This window comes from Labeo rohita, chromosome 3 (genome assembly GCF_022985175.1).
Source record: "Labeo rohita strain BAU-BD-2019 chromosome 3, IGBB_LRoh.1.0, whole genome shotgun sequence".
Classification (NCBI taxonomy): Eukaryota; Metazoa; Chordata; class Actinopteri; order Cypriniformes; family Cyprinidae; genus Labeo; species Labeo rohita.
In genome coordinates, this window is record NC_066871.1 from 24,085,527 (window position 1) to 24,110,736 (window position 25,210).

At 37.1% G+C, this 25,210-nt stretch overlaps 1 protein-coding gene across 1 annotated transcript; it reads right to left on the minus strand.

Annotated features, from left to right (window-relative positions):
* Positions 1-16,151: 16,151 nt before the first annotated feature.
* dhx58 (DEXH (Asp-Glu-X-His) box polypeptide 58) lies at positions 16,152-24,585 on the minus strand. The gene is made up of 12 exons (XM_051097936.1): positions 24,456-24,585; positions 23,732-23,899; positions 23,410-23,614; positions 22,726-22,916; positions 22,422-22,535; positions 21,831-21,963; positions 21,553-21,738; positions 20,591-20,838; positions 18,603-18,914; positions 18,284-18,474; positions 17,916-18,009; positions 16,152-17,767 (listed from the first exon to the last, which is right to left on the minus strand). The coding sequence occupies exons 2-12, from the start codon at positions 23,897-23,899 to the stop codon at positions 17,576-17,578; spliced, it is 2,034 nt and encodes a 677-aa protein (XP_050953893.1). The 5' UTR covers positions 24,456-24,585; the 3' UTR covers positions 16,152-17,575.
* Positions 24,586-25,210: the final 625 nt, after the last annotated feature.

The window sequence follows — 25,210 nt, forward strand, 5'->3', positions numbered from 1 at the left end:
CCTCTTCATACACTTTCAAACTCTTAAGGACTCTTGCTAATATAGTCAACAAAACACACAAAGCATTCATAGGAAATGAGCCGGGTGCAAACTCAGGGCTGATATGATCAGGGGGCCAGGGAAAACCACTTCCTCTCACAGTGCTCCAATCACTGCGGCCACTACTTACGGCTGGAAAATCACGGAATAATATCAGGGCTGGATCCTCCAGGCCACTTGATTGCCAGCCCATTAGGAAGTGTGCCAGTATGAGGGTCTGTCATTACCTAAACTCACCGTTAAACAATGAAACGTCTAGATCCACCTGCAACACATTTACCCCATAACGCTGATTTTGCCGCCAAAGATCCGATGCCAGTTTACGAACATTGTTTAGCATATAGCATGCAGTATCATTTCTAATTATTGCCTCCCAGTAACACTGCAGCACTAGATGCACTACTAACATGCAGACAGAAACTAGTCATCCAAACCTAATTTCATCCCTTAATCCTCTCTCTCTAGCATTCTCTCTCATTTGGTGCGTTTTTCATTTTCAATCTAAACGCCCCAGAAAAGCTGTAATCCTCCACCGCTCAGCTGATTGAAAAGCAGCAGAGGCACACTGACGTTACCGGTTTGTTGACACAAGCAGTTGCTCTGGGTCACACTTTAAACTATGGTCATAAGAGGTGAAGCAAGGTCCTTCATAGAACAAAAATGGATGAGTAAAAGAAAAGAGAGAAATTCTAGATTACACTGGTATTTAAAGTACTGAAGCACTGAAAAGTATTAAAGGGATAGTTCATGAAAATTCTGTCATTAACTCACCATCATGTCATTCCAAACTTGTAAGACCTTTGTTCATTTTGATGAAATCCGAGAGCTTTCTGACCCTGCATAATAAGCAACGCAACTGACATGTTCAAGGCCCAGAAAGGTAGTAAAGATATGGATAAAATAGTCCACGTGACATCAGTGGTTCAACTGTTACATTATGATGCTAAGAATGTTTTGTGTGCAAAGAAAACAAAACAATTCAACAATTTCTTCTCTTCTATGGTAGTACCGTTGCTGTCTATGCAGGGTCAGAAAGCTCTTGGATTTCATCAGAAATATCTTAATTTGCATTCTGAAGATGAACAAAAAACTTGCAGGTTTGGAACAACATGATAAGTAATGACAGAATTATCCCTTTTAAGATGTTATGATATATGTATAACAAAGATAAACACTTTTTTTAATTATTAATTATTAATTTTATTTAACAAAAATGCAAAAGCTGTTTAAAATCTTTTAAACTTTCTACTCACCAAAGAATCTTGAAGAAAAAGCAAATCAGTTTCCACAAAAATATTAAGGATCCTGAAAACTAGTAACGGCTTCTTAAAATTCAGCTTTGCCATTATAATAATATTTCATAATATTACTGTTATCACAGGATGACAAAAATCTGAACTTATGTTGTATCCGATTTAAGGTTAAAATATTTAAATAAAGAACTTCTGCGGCTAGACCATTTGCGACCGCCCCACCGGATGTGATGTATTCTTTAAAAAAACTGTGTAAGGTTAGAATTTCCAAAAAATTTTCACTTTAAAGTTATTCTGTAAACACTATTTCTGCAAAATGGCACTGTAGAATAATTATGTCAGTAATAATTATTTTATATTTATTGAATCATTTACATTGACTAGTCATATTTGTGACCCTGGACCACAAAACCAGTCATAAGGGTTAATTTTTCGAAATTAAGATTTATACGCAATCTGAAAGCTGAATAAATAAGCTTTCCAATGATGGTTTGTTAGGATAGGACAATATTTGGCCGAGATACAACTATTTGAATATATGGAATCTGAGGGTGCAAAAAAATCTAAATATTGAGAAAATCGCCTTTAAAGTTGTCCAAATAAAGTTCTTAGCAATGCATATTACTAATCAAAAATTACCTTTATTTTAATTTCCTAATGTTTTTTGGCATAAAAGAAAAATCTATAATTCTGACCTATACAATGCATTTTTGGCTACTGCTACAAATATATCCCAGCGACTTAAGACTGGTTTTGTGGTCCAGGGTCACATTTGTTTTGTGTCGATGCATTCATACATTAATTATATTTATTTAAATCATCCGTTTTACCATGGTGAATATGCTGAGGTATGACTGCCACTAAGGGGAGAAATGCAACAATCATATCCAAATGTCAGAAACAGTAAAAAGGCAGCTCTAGTGGATGACATCCGATACCACCACTGCAACGCTTCAAAACGTCACCACAGAAAGACGTGTAATTTTTTCCGTCGTCGTCCACGAGTAGTTTCAACACATCTGTAACACTGGCCAATAGAAGCACAGAAGCAGCTTCATAACATGCTTTCAAACATGCTGAAACAAAAGAGAAACAATGGTATCGGTCCTGCTATGTGGAATTTTACAGTGGAGGAAATGAGTGAAAAAAGGTCAAATAAAAACTATTTTACCTCTTTGACAGCCCATACTGTAATCCATATCCCTGTCAGGTTTTCTTTCTTGTTTGGCTTTTTCTGACAAGATGCTGTTTACTAGCCATTGTTTGTTTACGCTCATGGCAACTACTGTCACAAGATTGTGATGACGCGTTTCAATGGTCATCATCATAAATCCTTGAATATTTTTATATTTAGATTTAAAATATATATATATATATATATATATTTTTTTTTTTTTTAACACCACACTTTGTATCATATCACCTTTTCATCAAGTTACAAAAAAACTAACAAAAACTTACAACAAAAAAACTAGGGACGGTAAAATTGACATTGTTCTCTCTTCTGACTGCGATATCAGACTCTCTCAATTTTTTTTCTTTGATTGAAAGTCCTGTAAATACTATCGTGGAGTTTTTCTTTTGCTATTTGAGCAAATGGGAATAAAAAAAAATATATTTATAAAACGGGTAGTTCCAGTCCTTGATTCTGATTGGTTGAGCTGCGTTCAGAGCTGTTGTACATTACTCTACAAACATACACCTTGTTGCTTGGCAACCACTTTGTTGCAACTACAAATTTTTCTTGAGAATTACATTGTTTGGTGGAAGAATAATGTTTTTATTAATATCATTACACTTTATTTGCTCTGTTTTATTTTGTGAAACCATACTGCATATATGGAATAACCGTTTTTTAAAAGCAATAAGCCCCATGAAGCCGTGGTTTACAGCGAATTTACAACAGCTAAGGGGCTCTGCTTCGTGTCGTGCCTAACAACGTAAAATTCACTGTAAAATTGCTTTATTGTGGTAGTCTCCCATTAACTTCTCTCAGATTTTACACAACTATGATGACTTCCGCTGTTGAGAAACCCAGAAATGCGAGAAACGTCCATTGATGACAGCAGACAAACAACAAGCGATGAATGTGTAGTCTGACATGATTCTTGTTCACGACACGACAAGATTTTAAGAGTCAAAAATCACATAATCTGACGCAGTCCCTGGTGAAAAAAACAGCATATGCTGGTTCTTCGCTGGTTTATGATGGTCCTTGGCTGGCCATGTTGCTGGTCAAGGACCAGCATAAACCAGCATAGGACCAGCTTAAACCAGCATCAAATACCTAACCAGCATCCCAGCATCAAAACATACCTATCAGCAAATTGCTGTTTTTTTCCCCAGGGGTGACTGTCATAACTGACAAAATATCATGTAGTCTGAACCAAGCTGTTTTCTGGTAATGTGTTAGATGTCCGGTTCATAATCCACCATAGGGAAATAACAAGAAGAATATCGAAGTGCAGTAAACGGTAAAACTGTTTGCAATTAAGATAATACATTAAAATAATATGCTAAGACACGCCAGTTTGCAATATCAAGCTGCAAAACGAAGTATTTTGTGCAGCTAAAAATAGCTGGAAGTGGATGAGACCGGAAGCCAGACACAAAAAATATACAAATGGCTGCACCCACTCTTATGGGAAATAAGGTGGATAGTGTTTCGTCACTATGTGTCACTCGCGTCCAGTGTAGACACAGAGTTACAGATTTTAAAGCGAAAAAAAACCATTCAGAGTCCCCCTCAATCCCTTCTTTGTTTTTCCTGGCCGAGAGGACACAGATTTGAATATGGAAGCAGAACTTGCGTCAAGTGTTTGTGGAGGTGTGTAGACCGGCGGGCAGTGTGGAGTAGAGGTGGGGTGGAAGTGGGCAGCTTTGAGCCAGAAGCCACTGAAAGACACAGTAGGCTACTTGTTTAACATAAGAGCAGCCAGTTGAAATGCCCTTGCCTTTCAAAGCAACTACTTCTTTCTGTTTTTCTCTTGACAGTGGTTGAAAAACAGTTATTTTTCTCCATCCATTAATCTTCCCATCTATCTCTCCATGGCTCAGCACAACCCCAGCACACCTTCCTTCCCTCCGTGTCACTCGTTTCTCACTTCTTTCCTGTCCTTTCGATGGCTTACATCGGCTAGTGAAGGTTACCTATGCCTGCAGGGCAGTGTGCGTTACGTGTCTCTGTGTGTGTGAGACAGAGAAAAAGCATGTGTGTGTGTGTGTCACTCCATTTGCAGCTACATAAATAGCCATTTCCCGCCAGAGCAAACCCACTTTCCCAACACCCACCTTACACACGAATCCCAGCAGACACACACACACACACACACACGAGAAACTAGACTGACTGCAGCAGACAAAAAAGTTATAATACATTATCACAGATTCCCCCAGTCTCTCTAAGGTGATCACTGTGATACATGAACGACAGCCCTCTCGATCCATATATTCACACTGTAAAAGCAAATATACGCCATTGCAACTTAACAGGGAACATCAAAGCAACAAAATGGACCTGATACATGCAATTAGACAGATAAAAAATAGACAGAGAGAGTAATTTAGCAGAAGACAGAGCACATAGAGCTGTTTTTGCATACTGTAATAATGAAAAATGTCATGCAAGATCTAATCCCACTGCAGAACACTCAGTGTGGCTAATTAGAAGTGATACGTCCTTTACTGTGTATTTATTCTTAATTATTAAAATAGATGAATGTCTTTTAAATTACGCATCACAATAAATTATGCTAAGAACTGTCAAACTAAACATCTTCCTCTGCTTGTACCTAGTTATTTTTCAGTTAGCAAGCTTAACCTACTTTAGCACATAGCTGTTTTGATTACCTAGTGCAAGGCGTCATGATAGCACTACATATTTGATCAAAAACTGAAGGAGGGGAACAGGATTCTGTAAGGGGATAAGATTTTACACAACACTGACTCATATGAATCACATGCAGAGCAAAGAAATGAATGACAGCATGAGGGAAAAGGGCAGTGATGTCTCACACTAAGTAGATATCAGGTTAACAAAGGCACTAATAATTGTTATATGGATTGTTTGTGCTATAAATATTAAATATTAATAGCAACTCAAAAATTCTGACAACAGTATTGTGAAATATTATCACAATTTAAAACGTTGGTTTACTATTTTAAAATGTAAATTATTTCAGTGATGGCAAAGCTGAATTTTTAGCATCATTACTCCAGTCTTCAGTGTCACATGATCCTTCAGAAATCATTTTACCATGCTGATTATATATATATATATATATACATGAGGTTCCGTTTTTTGACAAAAAGGAGTTGACTGCCTTGTACTATGAATTTGTTCATGTTTACAGTCATTGGCTACTTTTAAGATAAATTAGTATATGCTGATGTATGTTTTTTCTTTGTCATCTTGTGGAAGGATGTTTCCAAAAAATTATGGCATTCAGTGTGTGCCAAAAAAAAAAAAAATTAACTTTTGATTGCTGTGTACAATACATTTGCCTGTTTACGTTTTTTTTTTTAAGTTTATATTTTTGTGCCTTTAATGGACAGGACAGTAGAGAGATGACAGGAAAGTACTGGGCCGAGAGAGGGGAACAGGATCAGCAAAGTACCTTGAGATGGGATTCGAACTCTGGTCGCCGCGAGCACAGCTTTGCTATATGTCAGCGCACTAACCACAAGGCAACTGGTGCTGGCGTCTGTTTACTGTTAATGCCATTGTTTAATTTGTGTCATCATCACTGTCATGCATTACAGCTAGCTAAACAAGTAGAACATTTAGACTTCTTGTAATAATGAGTTCAGCTTTGCACAACTCAAATATTAAGACAAAGCATGAAGATGAAATATAAGTGCTATAAATTCATTCAAGTTTGTAGAACAGAAAGATAAATGTATCTAGAAGTTTTAGAAAACTCTTTATTAAAATCTAAACATGACACCTTTCTGAACAAACAGAAATACTGATAATTTTATAAATGTCTTTACTGTGACTTTTGACCAGTTTAATACAAACATACCCCAAACTTTTGAATGGTATATATTTTCTTAAAAGATTAGTTCACTTTTAGAATAAAAATTCCCTGATAATTTACTCACCCCTATGTCATTCAAGATGTTCATGTCTTTCTTTCTTCAGTTGAGGTTTTTGAGGAAGACTTTCCAGGATTTTATAGTGGATTTCAATGGTAGCCAACAGGTTGAAGGTCCAAATTGCAGTTTCAATGCAGCTTCAAAGGGCTCTACACGATCCCAGCTGAGGAATAAAAGTCTTATCTAGTGGAACGAACCATCATTTTCTAAAAAAAAAAAGTAAAATTTATATACTTTTTAACCACAAATACTGATCACTAGCTTGAGCTCACGCATTATGTAATTAGACGAACCGACCCAGTGTTTACGAAGTGAACGTGCAAAGAAAGTCAAACGCCCTTTACAAAAATGGTAAAACAACGATGTTGGACGATTTTGAAGTTGGAGAAAATGAGATGGAGTCATTCATCCTACCCTATCTTTTTGAACCAGAGTACACAGACGAAAAACTACTGTAACCACGTGTTACTTTTCCAACATGATTACGTATGTGTGAAGTCGCAGATGTGCATCGGAAAGCAAGACGAGCATTTGTGGTTAAAAAGTATATAAATGTTTGTTTGTTTGTTTTTTTTAATAAAATGAACAATTGTTTTACTGGATAAGACTCTTATTCCTCAGATGGGATCGTGTAGAGCCCTTTGAAACTGCATTGAAACTGCAATTTGGACCTTCAACCCACTAATCCCCATTGAAGTCCACTATATGGAGAAAAATGCTGGAATGCTTTCCTTAAAAACCTTCATTTCTTGTCAGCTGAAGAAAGAAAGACATGAACATCTTAGATGACGTAGAGGTGAGTAAATTATTAGGAAATTTTTATTCTGGAAGTGAACTAATCCTTAAATACACAATCCTGTTCTTGTTATTGCTTGTTAATCAAAAGCAAAATGTGTTTATTTTGCAATTCTTCATCAAAATGTAATAACTTGTTCCACCACTGAAACAAGTGTATTTTTTTCGTCACACGTCATGTTTTCATCCACTGGGTTCAGCTGGAAACATAATGGCACCTTTTTACGATCCAATCAACCGTGATGCATATAATCAAGTCTCGTCCTATATTTTTGAGTTGCGAAAAACATTACGTTCAATGGGTACATCTTCAACCACGACATCGAGTGAATGTGTTTGTGCAGTTTGGATTGCGCGTGTTGTCCAAACATAAACGAAACCACTGAGTGCTTTGTTTTCCATTATTACACATTGTCTCGTACTTGCCAATATCTCTCTCTCTCTCTCTCACACACACAGTCAAAAACACACATGCTAACACACAGTTGCCTGTTTGTGGAGAGCTGGCCTGCACAAAAGCCAGATAGAGGTTGATTGAACACAGCAGATGTGAAATTACCCATACCCCATTTGGGCCAATTTCCTTGTCTTTTACTGGCTGTTACTGGCTATCTGAAGAGAGTCAACACATCCATTCAGTCTCTCTTTTTCTCTTTCACATTCGAATACACTGTCTACACAGACTGTTCTCTCTCTCTTGTTCGACACTGTAAAAAAAATAGCCCAGTCTACCTGATCATTAATACACAGCTTCTTAGAAGAGAAAATAGGAGCCTATTAACTACAGAATAGCAAGAATAAAAGAAAACAAGATTGACAGGGTGTTTTTCATACAAGCCTGAAAGAGATGGACAAAAGGAGGAGGAGGGGAGTGAGAAACAAAGAGAGCAGGACAGACAGAAAGACTGAAGGAAAGATGGATAGACGGTGTGACTGTGCCGATAATGACAGACACACACCGCATGTTGAAGACAAATGAGTGATGGCTCGAGTTTCTTCTTTCCCTTGCCTTCTTAAAGCAATATAGTCAGCTCAAAAATAATTCTGTCATTATTGACTCACCCTCATGCTGTTATTTATTCTGTAGAGCACAAAATGAGGAATTTCACGCTTCATAGTTCACTGCGCCTACAAAAAGCACACATCAAAAAGTCCATATGCACTACTGTATATTCCAAGTCTTCTGAAATCAGAAAAAGACTAAAATTTAAGTCTTTACTCTGTGATGATCTGTCAATCTGTTAACTTGAAAAAGCCAGGGTGTGAAACTCTAGAAAAATAAAAAATTTTTTTTTAGCTCTGCAAAACAATCTTGTATGGAAGCTTGTTTCCGCCACTGAGTAAGAAATTAAAAAAAAAAGGTTATTGTGACTTGTTATCTCACAATTCTGACTTTTTCTCAGAATTTGAGAAATAAAGTCAGAATTGCATGATATAAACTCAATTCTGTGAACATATCTGCATTTTTTTTCTCCTCAGAACTGACTTTATAACTCGCAATTACGAGTTTATATCTGACAATTCTGAGAAAAAAGTCAGAACTGTGAGATACAAACTCAGAATTGCGAGAAAAAAGTCAGAATTACGAGTTTATATCTCGCAATTCTGACTTTATATCTCACAATTTTGAGTTTATATCCCGCAAATGTGACTTTAGAACTCGCAATTGTGCATTTATATCTCACAGTTCTGAGAAAAAAGTCAGAACTGTGAGATAAAAAGTCGCAATTACCTTTTTTATTTTTTATTCAGTGGCGGAAACAGGCTTCCATAATCTTGTGTTTTCAAAAGGTGGTATATAAACCTATTTTCTTTCCCAGCTGTTTACCTTTATAGCCATAACTGACTGCATTTTTGTAACTTGTGTGTTTTAACATAAACTTTTGTGTATTTGACAATTTAAGCACAATAATACATGAAAGAGAACGTAGTTTAGTACTCACACACCGTGTGACAGCCGCTTTCTGTAGACGTGCTTCGGATGTGTGCACTCAGAAAACTGTATATCAGAAGTTTAAATTGGTATGGCTTTAAAACACATGATTTCAGCACGATAGATGTGATAATCAAAACCAAACAGATGTTTTTTAGCAGAGTATCTGAGCTATAAGCTGTAAAGATGCAGCCCTGTTCCGGAAACTGGGCGGGGGGCACCAGCTCATTTGCATTTAAAGAGACATGCACAAAAACATTTTTTTTTGCTTACATTCAAAATAGGCATTTTCAAAATGAAATAATAAATGATCTGTGGGGTATTTTGAGCTGAATCTTCACAGAGGCATTCTGGGGACACCTGAGACTTATATTACATCTTGTAAAACCTTTTTCTACTATAAGGAATGTTTTGTGCAGTGGAAACGTTTAACAGATGTTAATGTTCTTCATGGAATCATTAAGAACCTTCATTCATTCAGTTAAAAGCCGGTTCACATCAATAACGATAACGATAACTATAAATACGTTATCTTTATACCCAGGTGAAAAAAACAGCATATGCTGGTAGGTATGTTTTGATGCTGGTTTATGCTGGTCCTTGACCTGCAACATGACCAGCAAAAACCAGCAAAGGACCAGAATAAACCAGTTAAGGACCAGCTTAATCCAGCATCAAAACATACCTACCAGCATATGCTGTTTTTTTTCACCAGGGTAGTTATTGTTATCATTCTTGGTGTGAAGGGGCCTTTAGAACTCAAGATGGTGGCGTGGTCAGACGCAGCGGCTACTCCGGGTCCCAACGACGGTGCTTTTATGTCTTTTAATGTCGTCCGTTCGTCTCCACCTACAATAACCATACAGACCTGCAGGAATACACAGAAACAGTGACTGCTTACATCAAAAAGTGCATAGATGATGTGACAGTCACCAAAACCATCACCACACGTGCCAACCAGAAGCCATGGATGACAGCAGAGGTTCATGGGCTGCTAAAAATCCGAGATGAGGCATTCAGATCAGGAGATAAGGCAGCTCTCAAAACAGCAAGAGCCAATCTGTCTCATGGCATCAAGAAGGCAAAACATCAATATGCTCAGAAAATCAACAATAACTTCAGCGACAGTAAAGACACTTGGTCCCTGTGGCAAGCCATTTAGACCATCACTGACCACAAGCCCCTGCCACAGGCCAGTGACGATGACACATCCCTGCCAGATGCACTCAACCACTTCTACTCACAATTTGAGACACAGAACGACACTCCTGCACAGAAACTCCACACATCTCCAAACAACCAGGTACTCTGTCTTTCTCCAGCCGACGTAAGGAAGACCCTATCCAGGATAAACCCACGAAAGGCTGCGGGCCCTGACAACATACCTGGCCGTGTACTAAGAGACTGTGCTGCACAGCGGACGGATGTCCTAACAGACATCTTCAACACCTTGCTGAGCCAGGCAGTCGTCCCCACGTGTCTCAAATCCACATCCATAGTTCCAGTTCCAAAGAAGTCACCTGTGTCCTGTCTGAATGACTGTCGTCCCATAGCACTGACCCCAATCATGATGAAGTGCTTTGAGAGGTTAGTCATGCATCACATCAAGTCCAGTCTCCCAAACACGCTGGACCCATTCCAGTTTGCATACCGTCCAAACCGCTCCACGGGCGATGCAATATCCAGCACTCTCCACCTAGCTCTCACTCACTTGGAACAGAAAGACTCTTATGTTAGAATGCTGTTCATTGACTTCAGCTCAGCATTCAACACAATAATCCCTCAGCAGCTCATCCACAAACTAAACCTGCTGGGCCTAAACACCTCTCTCTGTAACTGGATCCTGGACTTCTTAACTGGTAGACCCCAGTCAGTCCGTGTCGGCCGCAGCACCTCCAGCACTACCACACTGAGCACAGGTGCCCCACAGGGCTGTGTTCTCAGCCCGCTGCTCTTCACGCTGCTGACCCACGACTGCACTGCCAAGTTCAGCTCCAACCACATCATCATTGAATTCCTGGGGGTGCACATTACAGAGGATCTCACCTGGACCACCAACGTCACGTCGCTCAACAAGAAGGGCCAACAGCGCCTTCACTTTCTCCGCTGGCTGAAAAGGGCAAGTCTCCCTCCACCCATTCTCACCACTTTCTACAGGGGCACCATTGAGAGTGTGCTGACCAGCTGCATCACTGTCTGGTACGGGAACTGCAGTGCTGCTGACCGCAAGACCCTACAGTGGACAGTGAACACAGCTGCAAAGACCATCGGTGCCCCTCTCCCCTCCATCCTGGACATTTTCCTCGCACAATGCTCTAGCAAGGCCTCCAGCATCGTGAAGGACCCCACCCATCCCTCCCACAATCTCTTCCAGCTCCTGCCATCAGGTAGAACATACCGGAGTATCAAAGTTCGCTCTGTCAGATTTCTCAATAGCCTTTTCCCCCAGGCTGTGAGAGTCCTTAACTCCAATCTCCCTGTCCCCCTCTGAAACCATGAAAACCTCAGCCTCCTCCCCCCCAACTCATTAAAACTGCTGACAATCTTTCAAAGTGCAATTCTGAGTGTGTTACACACAGGTGAGTGGGCTATACAAACCACTTGTAGTAACACACTTATGTACATTTTCTATAAACACTTGCTGCTACAAAGACTCAATCGGATTATATATTTTTATTTGTGCATTGCACTATGCGCTGCTTCCCTCGAAATCTCTCTTCTGCATAATTTAATCCACAAAATATCTCTTTTGCACAATTTCATGTACAAATGTCTCTTTTGTAAAACGTCATGTACAGTACTTATGTAAAGTGTTTGTTGTCTCAGCTTTGTATGTGTAGTCAACTATTATAGTTATAGTATTTATAGTATATGTATAGTCAAATGGTTAACTGTTGTATAAGTCTGTAATTGCTTTTATTATTCGTGTACTGTGGTATGTTTATATTATGCTTAACTAGTATATAGCACCGTGGTCCTGTGAGACACGACATCTCGTTCTACTATATGTCCACACATGTATCAGAATGACAATAAAGCTCGACTTGACTTAACTTGACTTTAATAACAGTGATGATCCAGTTTAGTTAACAGCTCATTAGAGGAGAATAATGTTAGTGAATACACCTAAATTTCAGTTTGGCTTCAAAAGATTTGGAAAGTAGCAATTGAGTATTTATGAAACACTTTTGTTTTTAGGTACTTTGAAAATTACTATGGTCTAAAAACAACATGTTAACATTCTTCAAAATTCACATTTTGAGCTCCATGAAACAAAAGCAGAATAAGGGTTTGGAACAACATGAAGATAAGTGACCATTTCCATTTTTGGGTGAGCTATATCTTTAATCACTCCACTGCAGTCCCTCATTGTCCTTTATATAGTAAACTATATACAGGTTCAGCATGTTGTTAGTGTGGTCAGATGTTTATATATAGACTGAAAAATCTGGGTTTACAAGCATATGTTTCTGAATTGGTCAGCTTTTGCATTTGAGCACGAGTAATTAAAAACCATGTTTAGCTACGACAGAATGAGGAAAGGAATTTCGGAAATATAGATTTACTTTACGAGGCAAGTCTGTATTTACATTCAAATCTGTTTTATAATCCTTTTGAAGTGACCATAGGCATCCGTTGGGTAGGAGCTTTCATAACATTTGGTTTCGATTACAGAGTCTTTGTTGGACTGTCTCTCAGTCTCTATATGTGTGCTGAGTCATTTTAAACTGACAGCGGGAGGAATATTTGGTTTTGCCTCCTTGGTGGAGTCCATTCATCGACCTCCATTCCTTCATCATCTCTTTTGCACCTGGGTCTCTATGAACACACACACACAGAGGACGCGCTAGAGAGCGACTTACACAAACAGACTTAAACACACCTATGAACCCTACTGACATGATTAATCCTGTCTGATAAAGCCAGTCCAGAGCTCTGTGCCATGTGTGCGTGTTGTAGTGTTTTATTTTTTTCCAAATTCTGTTTTATCCGTTTTAATTTTTCTGGATTCTGATTTCCTTTTTAATGGTTAAATTACGTTTTATTAATCAAAGAGCATGTCTAAAAAATTAAAATCATGAAACTTATACAATTTCACATCAATTTCATAAAGGTTTAACAAAAATGACATGTTAGGGCCCTATGAAATGTTTTATTTTTTTCTCACCATATGTTTTATTGTTATCAAATTCTGTGTTTTAGCATGTCTAATTATTTGAATGCATACTTATTTTATTCAAATTTATTCTTAAAATTGTTTTACCCTCAGAAATTCTGTGTTGTGTATTTAAAATGTTTTGAAAAAATGTTTCAGACGCTGAAATCACCACGAGCGTCACGTGCGCTTCAGTGTGTGTAGTAAACAAAACCGCTCCTCTGCTTCATTCAGTAAAACAGAGACACACCTAACATGCAGAATTTGCATTTAAATGGTATTTTTGCGGCGTAATATTTACAGATACTAGTCCATATTGTGGTTTAATTTAAGTGTAATGACCTACTTTTGATTAATTCATACAAACTTTGACAAATTACATGACATTCTGTATTATTCAGTAAATTCCACTTTTATGACTGGATTCCGCGATTCCGTCCGCGTTTTCCACATCGCGGAAATCATAGGGCCCTACCCATAGCTGTTGCTAGACTCTGTTTTAAGGTCTTTCTCTGTAACCTCCCATAAAGTCTGTGATAAAAGTGATAGTTCACTCAAAAATGAAAATTCTGTCATTAATTACTTACCCTCATTTCGTTCCAAACTCGTAAGAAATCCAAGAGCTTTCTGACTCTGCATAGACAGCACTGCAGCTGACACGCTCAAGGCCCAGAAAGGTAGTAAAGACATCATAAAAATAGTCCATGTGACATTAGTGGTTCAACCGTAATTTTATAATTTTATGAAGCTACAAAAGTACTGTTTGTGCTCCAAAAAAAAAATGTCAGTCAGTGGTGGAGCACAGAGCTGTTATAGGCCTAAGACTGGCTCTGACTGCACAGGTGATATACTCACATACAGAAAGCAAAAAATATAGACATGATGAGAAAATCAATATGCTGCATAAAGGAAGACTGTGTTAGCAGAGGAGTGAGTTAAAGGTATGTACATCTGTGATTTAGCTCTTCTTGTATTTTAGCTTTGCTAGAATTTTAGCTTTGACTTTGAAAGTCCTTGCTAAAGTCTGTGTAAATGAGCAGCATGTGTTTGTGTGTGTGTGTGATTTGTACTGCGGGCATTGTGTGTGTGTGTGTGTGTGTGTGTGTGTAAATGTGTGCTGTGGGCGTTGCTGAAGCACTGATCCATGCAAAACCACACTGGCACAACACTACCCTTTATGTCAACCCCAGGCCTATGGCTCTGTCTCTCTTTTGCTTTGATTACATTTAACATTACATTCACACAAGAATATTTGGTCAAAGTTTATTTGTCATCTAATTTGCAGATACTTATTTACTAAGTTACTAATTGCCCAGAGAGCCAGTTCCACTGATTCCACTGATTGCACATTTGATTACATATACATACACTACCAGTCAAAAGTTTTTGAACAGCAAGATTTTAATGTTTTAAAGAAGTCTCTTCTGCTCACCAAGCCTGCATTTGTTTGATCCAAAATACAGCAAAAGTAATATTAAGTATTTTTACTATTTAAAATAACTGTTTTCTGTTTTAATATATTTTAAAATGTAATTTATTCCTGTGATCAAAATAAATTTCAGCGTCATTACTCCAGTCTTCAGTGTCACATGATCCTTCAGAAATCATTCTAATATGCTGATTTGCTCTTTAAGAAACATTTTTTATTATTTCTATCAATATTTTAAAAAGTTGAGTACTTTTTTTTTCAGACACATAGATCAGCATTTATCTGAAATAAAAACCTTTTGTATCATTTTACACTATACCATTTTTCTTTTTTTTTTTTGCATTTTTTTTTACCATCTTTTATTTATCAAGGATGCTTTAAATTGATCAAAATGATAAAGACATTTATAATGTTACAGAAATTTCTATTAAAGAAAAATGCCACTCTTCTTAACTTTCTATTCATCAGAGAAATCTGAAAAATTCTACTCAGCTGTTTTAAACATAATAATAACATTAAATGTATTTTGAGCAGCAAATGAGAATATTAAAATGATTTATGAAGGACCATGTGACTGGAGTAATGATGCTAAAATTCAACGTTCAAATCACAGGAATAAATTACATCTTAAAATAGAATAACAGTTATTTTAAATAGTAAAAATATTTAAAAATTTTTAATTTTTGCTGTACTTTGGATCAAATAAGTGCAGGTGAGCAGAACAGACTTGTTTAAAAACAAACAATTAAAAATCTTACTGTCCAACAACTTTTGACTGGTAGTGTATATAATAAATAAAAATATATATATTTTTTTCTTGCCTGAGGACCTCAACACACTCAAAAATAGTGTTTTTCATGTAATACACATTAGCGTAACATACTTGTTGTGCTCTAATTGTTCATAGCATCACTAATGGTTTTCACCCTGAGGTCTCAACAAGGCTCTTTGTATTCAAAAGAAACGAAAACCTGAGCAACTGACCTCCTGGACATCCAGTTTGTTTTGAACCCATGTGCAAACTGAAAAAAACAACAACAACAACACAATGGCTTAGGAAGATGAACTGTGAACATAACATACTTTTGACTTTTATAATAAAAGCATCACTTTTGTTCCTTCTTAACTTACAGGTTTGACTTGCAGCAAACCTAGAACGAACCAAAGAGTGTTTAAACCAGGCAAATAAGGATTAATTAACTAGTGGAATCGAACAACAATTAACACATACGGAAAGCAAGAATGCGTGGCGCCATCTAGTGGCTGATGCTAAATACTATCAAAAAACAATCGATCTGAAAACTTCACGTCCTTAAAAGTTTAACTTCAGCTTCTTTCTGTTGTGTCTTATGTAATTCTATGACTGCGATATTTCCTCACACACTGGTTCATAACAGTATCCACTTGTGTAGCAACTATAAGGATGAAAATACATCAACTACAGTGCATAATTGTTTTATTACATAGATTTTAAAAAATGATACATTAAGGATGTTATGCTACCTTCACGCCATGTCGTAATTCCCGTAATTCCGAGATGACAACACGTGACATTTTGCGAAAATGAACCTGGCAGCGGTCACGTGGTACATCTGTCACTGGTCCAAGTCGTAACTCTCAGAACATTCCGAGTTTACAAGTTGTAATTAGGAGTTCTGGAGCATGTGAGGGCCTTGGCGTTGATAGTGTTCCCATAGAATTCAGATAGAGTAGAATGCCACGTGTTTTCATCTCGGAATTAGGACATGGCGTGAATGCAGCATAATATACAGACTTTCATGTGGTAATGTAGAAAAGGTAAGACTTAAAAGTAAAGACATTCATTTTTTGTTTTGTAAAAAAAAAAAGACAAAAAATTTAAGTGCTATAAACAAATCTGCAACCAGTCTAAATGAAGGCTTACAGATTTTGGAGGCTGTTAATGTTTCTCCTCATTTGTAAGTCACTTTGGATAAAAGCATCTGTTAAATTAATATATGTAAATGTTCAAGCAATCTGAAAGGGACAGTCTGAGAACACTAGAGCTCACTTAAGAGCTTCAGGTGCATTTAGAGAAATATTGCACAGTAATGTCAACACTAGCTAATAAACAGAGAGCAGCACAGTCCTGATCCCAGAGATGGACACCAGAATAATCAGTGAAATATTTCAAAATAAATATGCCACCAAAGCATTTAACACACACACTCCTTTCACAGATGAAATCAGTTAAAACAAAACTCTTAAACGACAGAAACTAAGTAAACAGTACAATTTAAAACTATGTTTTGAGTACAAACAGCTATATTATGTGAAACAAAGGCTCCCAACTGTCTTTTGACAACCAATCACAAACAATCACAAAAGCATCTACTGCCCCCAACATCCATGAACAACCAAGATGGATAATTTGCATAATCAGGATGGATAATTTCATATTTGTGACCCTGAACCACAAAACCAGTCATAAGTAGCACAAGTATATTTGTAGCAGTAGCCAAAAATACATTTTATGGGTCGAAATGATCGTTTTTTCTTTTATGCCTAAAATCATTAGGTTATTAAGTATGTTCCATGAAAATATTTTGTAAATTTCCTACCGTAAATATAGCAAAACTTAATTTTTGATTAGTAATATGCATCACTAAGAACTTCATTTAATCTTTAAAGGTGATAATCTCAATATTTCGATGTTTTTGCGTCCTCAGATTCCAGATATTGTCCTATCATAACAAAACTCATGAGTTTTTGTGGTCCATGGTCACATAATGCAAAGGCCCTTTGCAGTATCTCCATGACATACAAGCAGGAAGCCACTAGTACACAAGTACTCACTGTACACAGAAAACCTGACACAGTGACTGTTACAGTGTTTTGACTGAGTTTAAATAGTGTTAGTCGTCGAAGTCTAGGGCAGAGAAACGACTTTTCATGTCCTCGAGAAAGTCGAACGCTTTAACCTGGAACTCAACATTCTTCCAATACTTGGGAGTAGATGTGCCATCAGGAGTCTTCAAGGAAAAGCTTTTTATTTTTAAGCAGGGGAGTATTACCACCTTCTTGAACTTAATCTCCCATCCCCAGTCCTGAAAAAATATAGAAAGACGGAGGGATGAAGAAAAGTAGGTCAGTATTCTTAAGGACTTCTTCCTGTGTTTAGTTGGATAAATAACATGTGATATATTCTTTTTTTTTTTTTTTTTTTCTGGAAGAGTAAACTAACACAATCTGTACCTTTCCACAGTTTCTGCAGTTGATAACCCGTCCAGGCTCCCAATCTTCAAAGCTTTTCTCCAGAAAGACCTGCCCACCTGTTCTATAATGCCTCCTATGAAATACACCAATACGGACATGTTTGTTTTGAACATGGTAGGTATCATTGACTTCAGTGTTTTTATTTTGCCATTTGTTATTATAGCTCTAATTGTACTGGTCTGAAAGAAGAAAGTCATATACACTTAGCTTGAGGCTGAGTAAATCATGGGCTAATTTTCATTTTTGGGTGAACTATCCATCTTTTGAATTGTAGTGTACTGTATTTCTTTACACACACTCTGCAGTTGCACTTTTTTTTGACTGTGATGTATTAATGAACAACTCACTCAAACTCTGTGTTGATGTTCACATGGTGTGTATTTTCTATTGTTCTGAAATCTTCTCCACTGCAGACAGGCAAGAAACATTCTCTGCATTGAAACTGAACCTGATCAGGCCTATAGCGCTGCTTCTTCGCATCCTTTTTCTTCTCCGTCTGGATTCGAATCATAACAGCAATTTGTTGGAGCTCGGATACCTGACAGGAATAATAAGACAGAAATAAGACTTTATAGTACAATGTGTTGAAAGTTTTTTTTTTTTTTTTTTTTTTTTTTGAAATCTGAATACTTTAAGTTTTTCTATTATTCGACAGGAATTGCAAACCTTGAGTCTGAAGTCCCTGGGACTCATCTGCTGCACTTGGTCAATAGCTTTTGCAGTCAAACCTTCTAGATACTCATTGATACGTTCCCTGTTTATTTCAGGCCCACCTTCTTGAGCCACCACTGAGTAGACGCTGTTGATAGCTCGAGCCCGCCCACTGGCCTGCTGCTGAGCAATCTCATTGGTCAACAGCCCGTAACGTACAACTAAGTTGCATTCTGGAATATCAAGTCCTTCCTCAGCTACACTGGTGGAGATGAGGAGATTGAGGAATCCATTTCTAAAATGTTTTATGGTTTCCTTCTGTTCATTCTAAGAACAAATAGAAAAAAAAAGAAGTTAAAAGATTTTTTTTAAATCAAATGTAAATTTATGTCCCAGTCACATTTTCTTGGTTACATAAACATTACTTACACTATCAGAAAAAGAAAAAAAAAAATCAATTTTACATTTTTACATTAAAAATATAATCAATATTATGTTTATCAAAGCCATGTATGAATCTCATCAAGTTAGTGTTTTTAATAATTTTACATGAATTCCACAATAATAACTCAAGGCAGTAACAATTTAGACAATATGTTTTATTTGTGAACTTATGTTCAGCTGTTCTTTTTAATAGTTAACGTGTACCTATTTTTGAATTTTTCTGATCAATCAAAGCTCTGTAAATATTGGTCAGAGACTTACTTAAATTTCACCAAGCTGATCACTCACTAAAAACTCACACAGATCATGTTCTCATGCCATTTCAAGTCTTATTTTGATGTAAAAAAAGTGGTTATATCTAAGCGGTTATATATATTATTTACTTTTTTACATTAGTCCTCCCATGAACGCCATTATATTGTTCATTCGGACTGATTCACTAACACGCACAAACACAAGAGGCAGGATTTATCTAGTGTGACCATATGTCCTCTTTTCCCCAGACGTCCTCTTTTTGGACCTAAAAAATGCCCAAAATGTCCAGGATTCGGCTTTTGCTTTCTCAGTGGCCATTCATTGTGTGCGTTTTTGTATTAAAGCCCTACATGGGACTGTTTTCTTAATCCCGCTCCTGCTGAATTACGGGCCATTACCACCTGCTAACACAATCATTCTAATATTAAATATAATTTTCGTGCATCAGGGAGCCGCTATCGTATGCAGAGTATTTAAATTTCTTTTGAATGAGTGGCTATTCACTTTCACTTTCAATTTGGATTGACATGCACTCTGTATAAAGGAAGTAAATCTTACAAGATCAGATATGAGCACAATTTCTGCTGAGCAGCAAATCCTCCAGCATAATTTGTCGGTCATCTCTCCTTACTCTTGTCTAGACCCATGATCAGTCAAATCTGCATTGCATTGGATGCAGGGTTGCCAAATCCGCATTTTTTTTGCACGGGATTGGGTTGATTTTCTCCCGTGGGTTAAATGTTTGTAATATTGCATAAATTACATTTGTCTAAAACATTTTGCATACTACCTGCGATAAAACTGTGCAAGATGTTAAGTTTTGAAATGGCCACTGGTAGGAAGCCTTGTAGCTCTGTTTATGATCAGTCTGCACAAGGGTGATTGTAAAATATACATTTTAGGTACGGAAATGAAATATTTTGAGTTGTGATATAGGTTATGGTCATTGCGCTACTTTGGGGAGGGTTTAACCAGTGAGCTCAGGGGAGGTGAGAGAGACGCTGACTCCCGTTGTAAATTTACCTGCTGGTGTCACTGTTGGACAATGTTTCTTTTGAAAAACGAGTGATTTGTACACTTTTTAATGTTATATTTTGTAATAGTCGTTTTATTTTTGTTCTAATTTTTTCCTCATCCAATATTTTGAGGAGGCACTGCCTCCCTCACCTCCTTGGAGAAGGAAACGCCCCTTAACTAAATTCAGATTTTGTAAATACTGTATATTAGATGTTTTTCTTCAAGTAAACATAGCTAACACTGCTTTTTAGGGAAACCATCTGAGATATTTTCTTATGTGAAAGTACCTGGGTCATGTGATTTGCACCTGTACCCGCTCCAGTGAGAATGCCAGCTTTGATGTTGACCTTCTGCAGCTCAGGGTTGGAGTTCACCCAATCATACAGACAATGGATGCCCCTCCGGGTCTTTGAGAAGAGGATACCGCGAGACTCTTTGTTACAAAACTCATCCAGCAATGTGCATTGCAACCGGTCCAGTTTGGGGTTTTCGTAGAGTGCATTTGATGCCAGCTGTTTAAGCTCCACACGGTTCTCTGGACAGACACAGAGCAGAAATATTTGTCATTTCAGTGATTTTATTAGCTGACATCATCAACTTTTGCTGTCAGTACAGACTACCAATAAAGGGACAGTAATCAGAATATGCACAAAGCAAAATTATTAATAAATAATGGCTTTAATTTCAGCCCACAAAAAATTGTTCTATGACTTCGCATAAGACTTGCATAATGCACAAAGCAATTTGACTAGAATTATGGTGCTTTTTTTGCACCAATAATACAATTTTGGCCACTAATTATTTTCACACTATGGTCTATAACCAATACATTCTATTAAAATTAAATACTATTTAGTCTAAATAAATTAAAAACATAAAGTCAATGGTTTTAAATCCTACATGTGAATTTAGACATCACAAAAGTATAAACTACAGCATAAAAAATATAATCCATTTTGAAATTAGATAAGGATTACATTTAACAGTGTTAATAAATTATTACTGATTTTTGAATATCAACTTTAAGCTAGTGTTAGATGACAGAAATGTAGACTAAATGTAACAAATGTAACACTTTCACTGTTTGGAAAAATAACATGTAAACATTTCTTCCTCTGCGTTGTTATTATTTGAGTGTGTGTGTGAAAATAAGTCTTTCAGGCTTGTAACAACATTGAGGTCAGCAAATGATGATTTTCGAGGGGTTAACTGTCCTTTTAGGAGAATCACAATAGTAAACAATGCACACCATCAAAAAGTCCCTGGAGAAAGATGTCTGTTACATCCAGCAGTCTGGTTTTTCTTGATTTGTAGAACTCGTCTAGAACTCGGAAAGCGTCCACCATGCGAATGGTGTCATTAATGAGAAGAGCGTCGTTGTATTGCCGCAGGTGCAAAGCACACTGAGCAATCAGTCTGTTCTCTTTCCTTACACCTGACACACAAAAAACACCATCAAATCAAGTCTTTTTTTTTTTTTTTGCAGGAGATTGACAATGTACAACTCAAAGTTGGTGTGACAATAACCTTCTTTCTCTAGTTCCACCACATCAGCTTCATATTCCTGAGTGCCCATCTCTCGCAGGCTGCGGCTCACCGTTGGCGGCATAAACTCATGAATCATTAACATCATTACCTTCAAGTGGTCGCCAAATGGATCCTGTCGCACACAAACAAACATACACACTTATTGGTCTTGAATGTTTAAAGGGATAGTTCACCCAAAAATGAAAATTCTGTCTTAATTACTCACCCCCTGTTGTTCCAAACCCGTAAGACCTTCGTTCGTCTTCGGAAAACAAATTAAGATATTTTTTATATAATCCAACCGCTTCATAAAATTACAACTGAACCACTGATGGACTATTTTGTTGATGTTCTAGGTACCTTTCTGTGCCTGGAACATGGTAGTACACTTGCTGTCTGAGAAGAGCGTTGTTTATGAATTTCATAAAAAATATGTAAAATTTGTGTTCCGAAGACAAAAGGTCTCACGGGTTTGGAACGACATGAGGGTAAGAAATTAATGACAGAATTTTCATTTTTGGGTGAACCATCTCTTTAAGCAGTCGTACAGTAGAATCGCATATGAATTTGAGACCGCTTAGAGGAAAGTACCTGAGCTCTTTTTTCAACAATGTCATATTGCTTTTTGGGTTTGGGAACGACTTTCTTCAGCACTGGTGTAAAATTCTTGGTGGACACAATTACTGAATCCAGATTGGCACAGATCTGGGAATGAGAGAGAAAAAGTGATTTTTTTATCCGTTCACAGCAGAAAATAAACTAGTTTTCAATTGACCTGTATATATCTGATAATAAGACTTAGCTGTGAATGTAGAAAACACAACTTGAATTGAACTTTACGTATTGCATTTTTTTTTGCTTAATTATGTATCCTAAAGTGCACATTTAAACGCACCTGCAGGACGTGTTCAACAGCTTTATCCAGTGTCCTATTTCCTCCTGTACCAGGTGATGCTGTAAGGCCCAAAATCTGAGGCAGTTTCCCTTCTTTTCTCACTTTCTTTTCAACATAGCGGCCCATAATCTTATTATAGACACTCTCCTTGTTTGTGTGGTGACATTCGTCTATGACCAGCAGGGTGAAGTCTGAATAGAGACAAATGAAGGGTACTGTACAGTATATTATGTATAAATCTGCATATTAGGATGGCATCAAGTTTTCAACCCAAAACATTTACAAAACCAATTAAAGAGGTCATGCCCATTATCCACAAGTTGATATGATTCTTTAATGAAAAGTCTATAACATACTTTGGTTAAAATTTCTCATTGGTGTAAAAAACGCCCTTTTTACTAGATTAATTAAAAACCACTGGGTGGATTTTTGTCATTATAGGACAGATGTGTACACACACTTCCAACACACATTAATGTTAATTATTAACAGTAGTTAATAATTAAAAACCTTAATTAATAGTTAAAACGAGTTATGAGACATGGGAATTGTTCCTCTAATACTTGGAAAATGCCAACCAAATGTACCGTATTCATGGAAATAGTCAAATGTCCATTCATGCGCTGTGTAAAACAGTTGTAAGGCATTATGTATCATGGTGCGTCATGCAGAAACATCTGTTACCCGTGAGCTCCACATGTTTTTCTTCCTCTGTGCTGATCAGGGCGTTCTCCAAGATCTGAGCCGTGCAAATGACCAGGTCTGATTCCTTGACTAGATTCCCAAACAAGTCTTTCTGATTACTGTCCCCACTGATAGCTGTTATTTTGTATCTTCTCCCAAGATGAGGACTGAATTCTTTTGCAAAGTGCTGGTCTACCAGATGCACCTGAGAACAAGGGATATGCATTTTTTTTAAGTGTAAATCTAAATACAGTGAGAGTAATAAAAATGTAAAACAGCTTATGCACAGAATCAGAGTGATAAAGCACTAATCTGGCTTTACCTTGTTGACGAGCACTGCCACTTTGGCATTGGCTGTGGTCTCCAGGTGGTTCTTAGTGACGTAAACTGCAGCACGGGTTTTTCCTCCACCGGTGGGAAGCCAGATGATGCTGTTCTCCCCTCTGAGTGCTGCCTGCACCACCTCCTCCTGGTACGGTCTAAGATCCATCTACACAAACAGTCAGCATATTTACATAGTCAAGAAATGATCAATATTAATTGTCACCACACATACTAAAATGGTTTGTCTGAAATGACTGACACATTTCCTGAAGCTTTAGGCTCAGTTATGCGTCTGATTAGTCATGTGCTGAAAACGCCCTGCCAGAAATGGTAATCATACATTCAGAATATTACAGATTAACCAGTGCAAAGCAAAAACAATTAAACTGATCCAGTGCCAATCTGAAGATACAAGAAGGTACAGGCAGAGTAAAAATTGTGCAAACCTGAGAGAATGTTTTGGATCTTTTCATAACTTTTTAAAAACTGTCCTACAAGCATTTGAGGTCAAATGCTAGCAGCTTCACCATTAATCTCTGTTATTCCCGAAACAAATCCAAAAACAAAAAATTAACAACTGGTGGTCTTATATAATTAATTTTAAAATATCAAAGCTACAACCTGGCTTATGTTTTTGTATTGAAAGACTGTGAAGGACTATCAAATCAATATCAAATGACTATATCTGAACAGGTCAGTATTGTGTCAGTATGTTCACTCACCTGTGCTGCCGTCACTGTAGTTGAGATGGGTCTGTGTGTTACTTTGAGAGACTGAACCTCGTCTGGTCTTTAAAAACATTCGCTTTATGTGCCTGCTGAGCAGAAAAACGAAACCAAAAACAGAGAAAGGGCCCAGCAGGAGGAGATGAATGACATGCAATGAAATAGGGGCTAAATTCAACGACAGCAGGCAACTGTGGGCTGTTAGTATAAGAAATAAACAAAACTTTCGAATTTTTCGGTTTTTTTTTTGTTAATTGTTATCAGTTTTGGTTTTCTTTGATTGCCCCGTGGCACAGCAGTGATGTGGACTATAACAGAATTTGATTTGTAAATGTGGAAAGCAGAAGCTGGAAAGAGGGCAGAGGGAAGTAACAGAGAGACCTTGATGGGGCCCCATTTCACAGTCAGTGATGTTAGGAAATCAAAACTGAACGAACTGCCTTTGTCATTTACCTGTTAGTCATGCTCTTATCAAAACAAAAACATTATTAAAAACAGACGATATTCAAATAAATTTATATATATATAATTTAATTACATGAAAAAATAAAAGTGATTTTTCATGTTTTCTGCACCTTAATGACCTTATATATATATAAAAAATACACTACCTTCTTTATGTAATCAAAGGTTAGAAATGTTAAAATATAAAACATAAATTAGGTCGGGTGTAATTTGTGTTTTATATACATGCATAAAAACAAACAAAGAAATACATGTGTATTGCATATATATGTAAATATATATATATA

Coding starts and splice junctions, on each gene's coding strand:
- dhx58 (XM_051097936.1), bottom strand. CDS start 23,899: ATGGATCTTAGACCGTACCAGGAGGAGGTGGTGCAGGCAGCACTCAGA. Junction 22,917..23,409: donor AAAACATGTGGAGCTCACGG/GTAACAGATGTT, acceptor GTCTCTATTCAG/ACTTCACCCTGCTGGTCATA. Junction 20,839..21,552: donor TCTCCAGGGACTTTTTGATG/GTGTGCATTGTT, acceptor GTGTCTGTCCAG/AGAACCGTGTGGAGCTTAAA.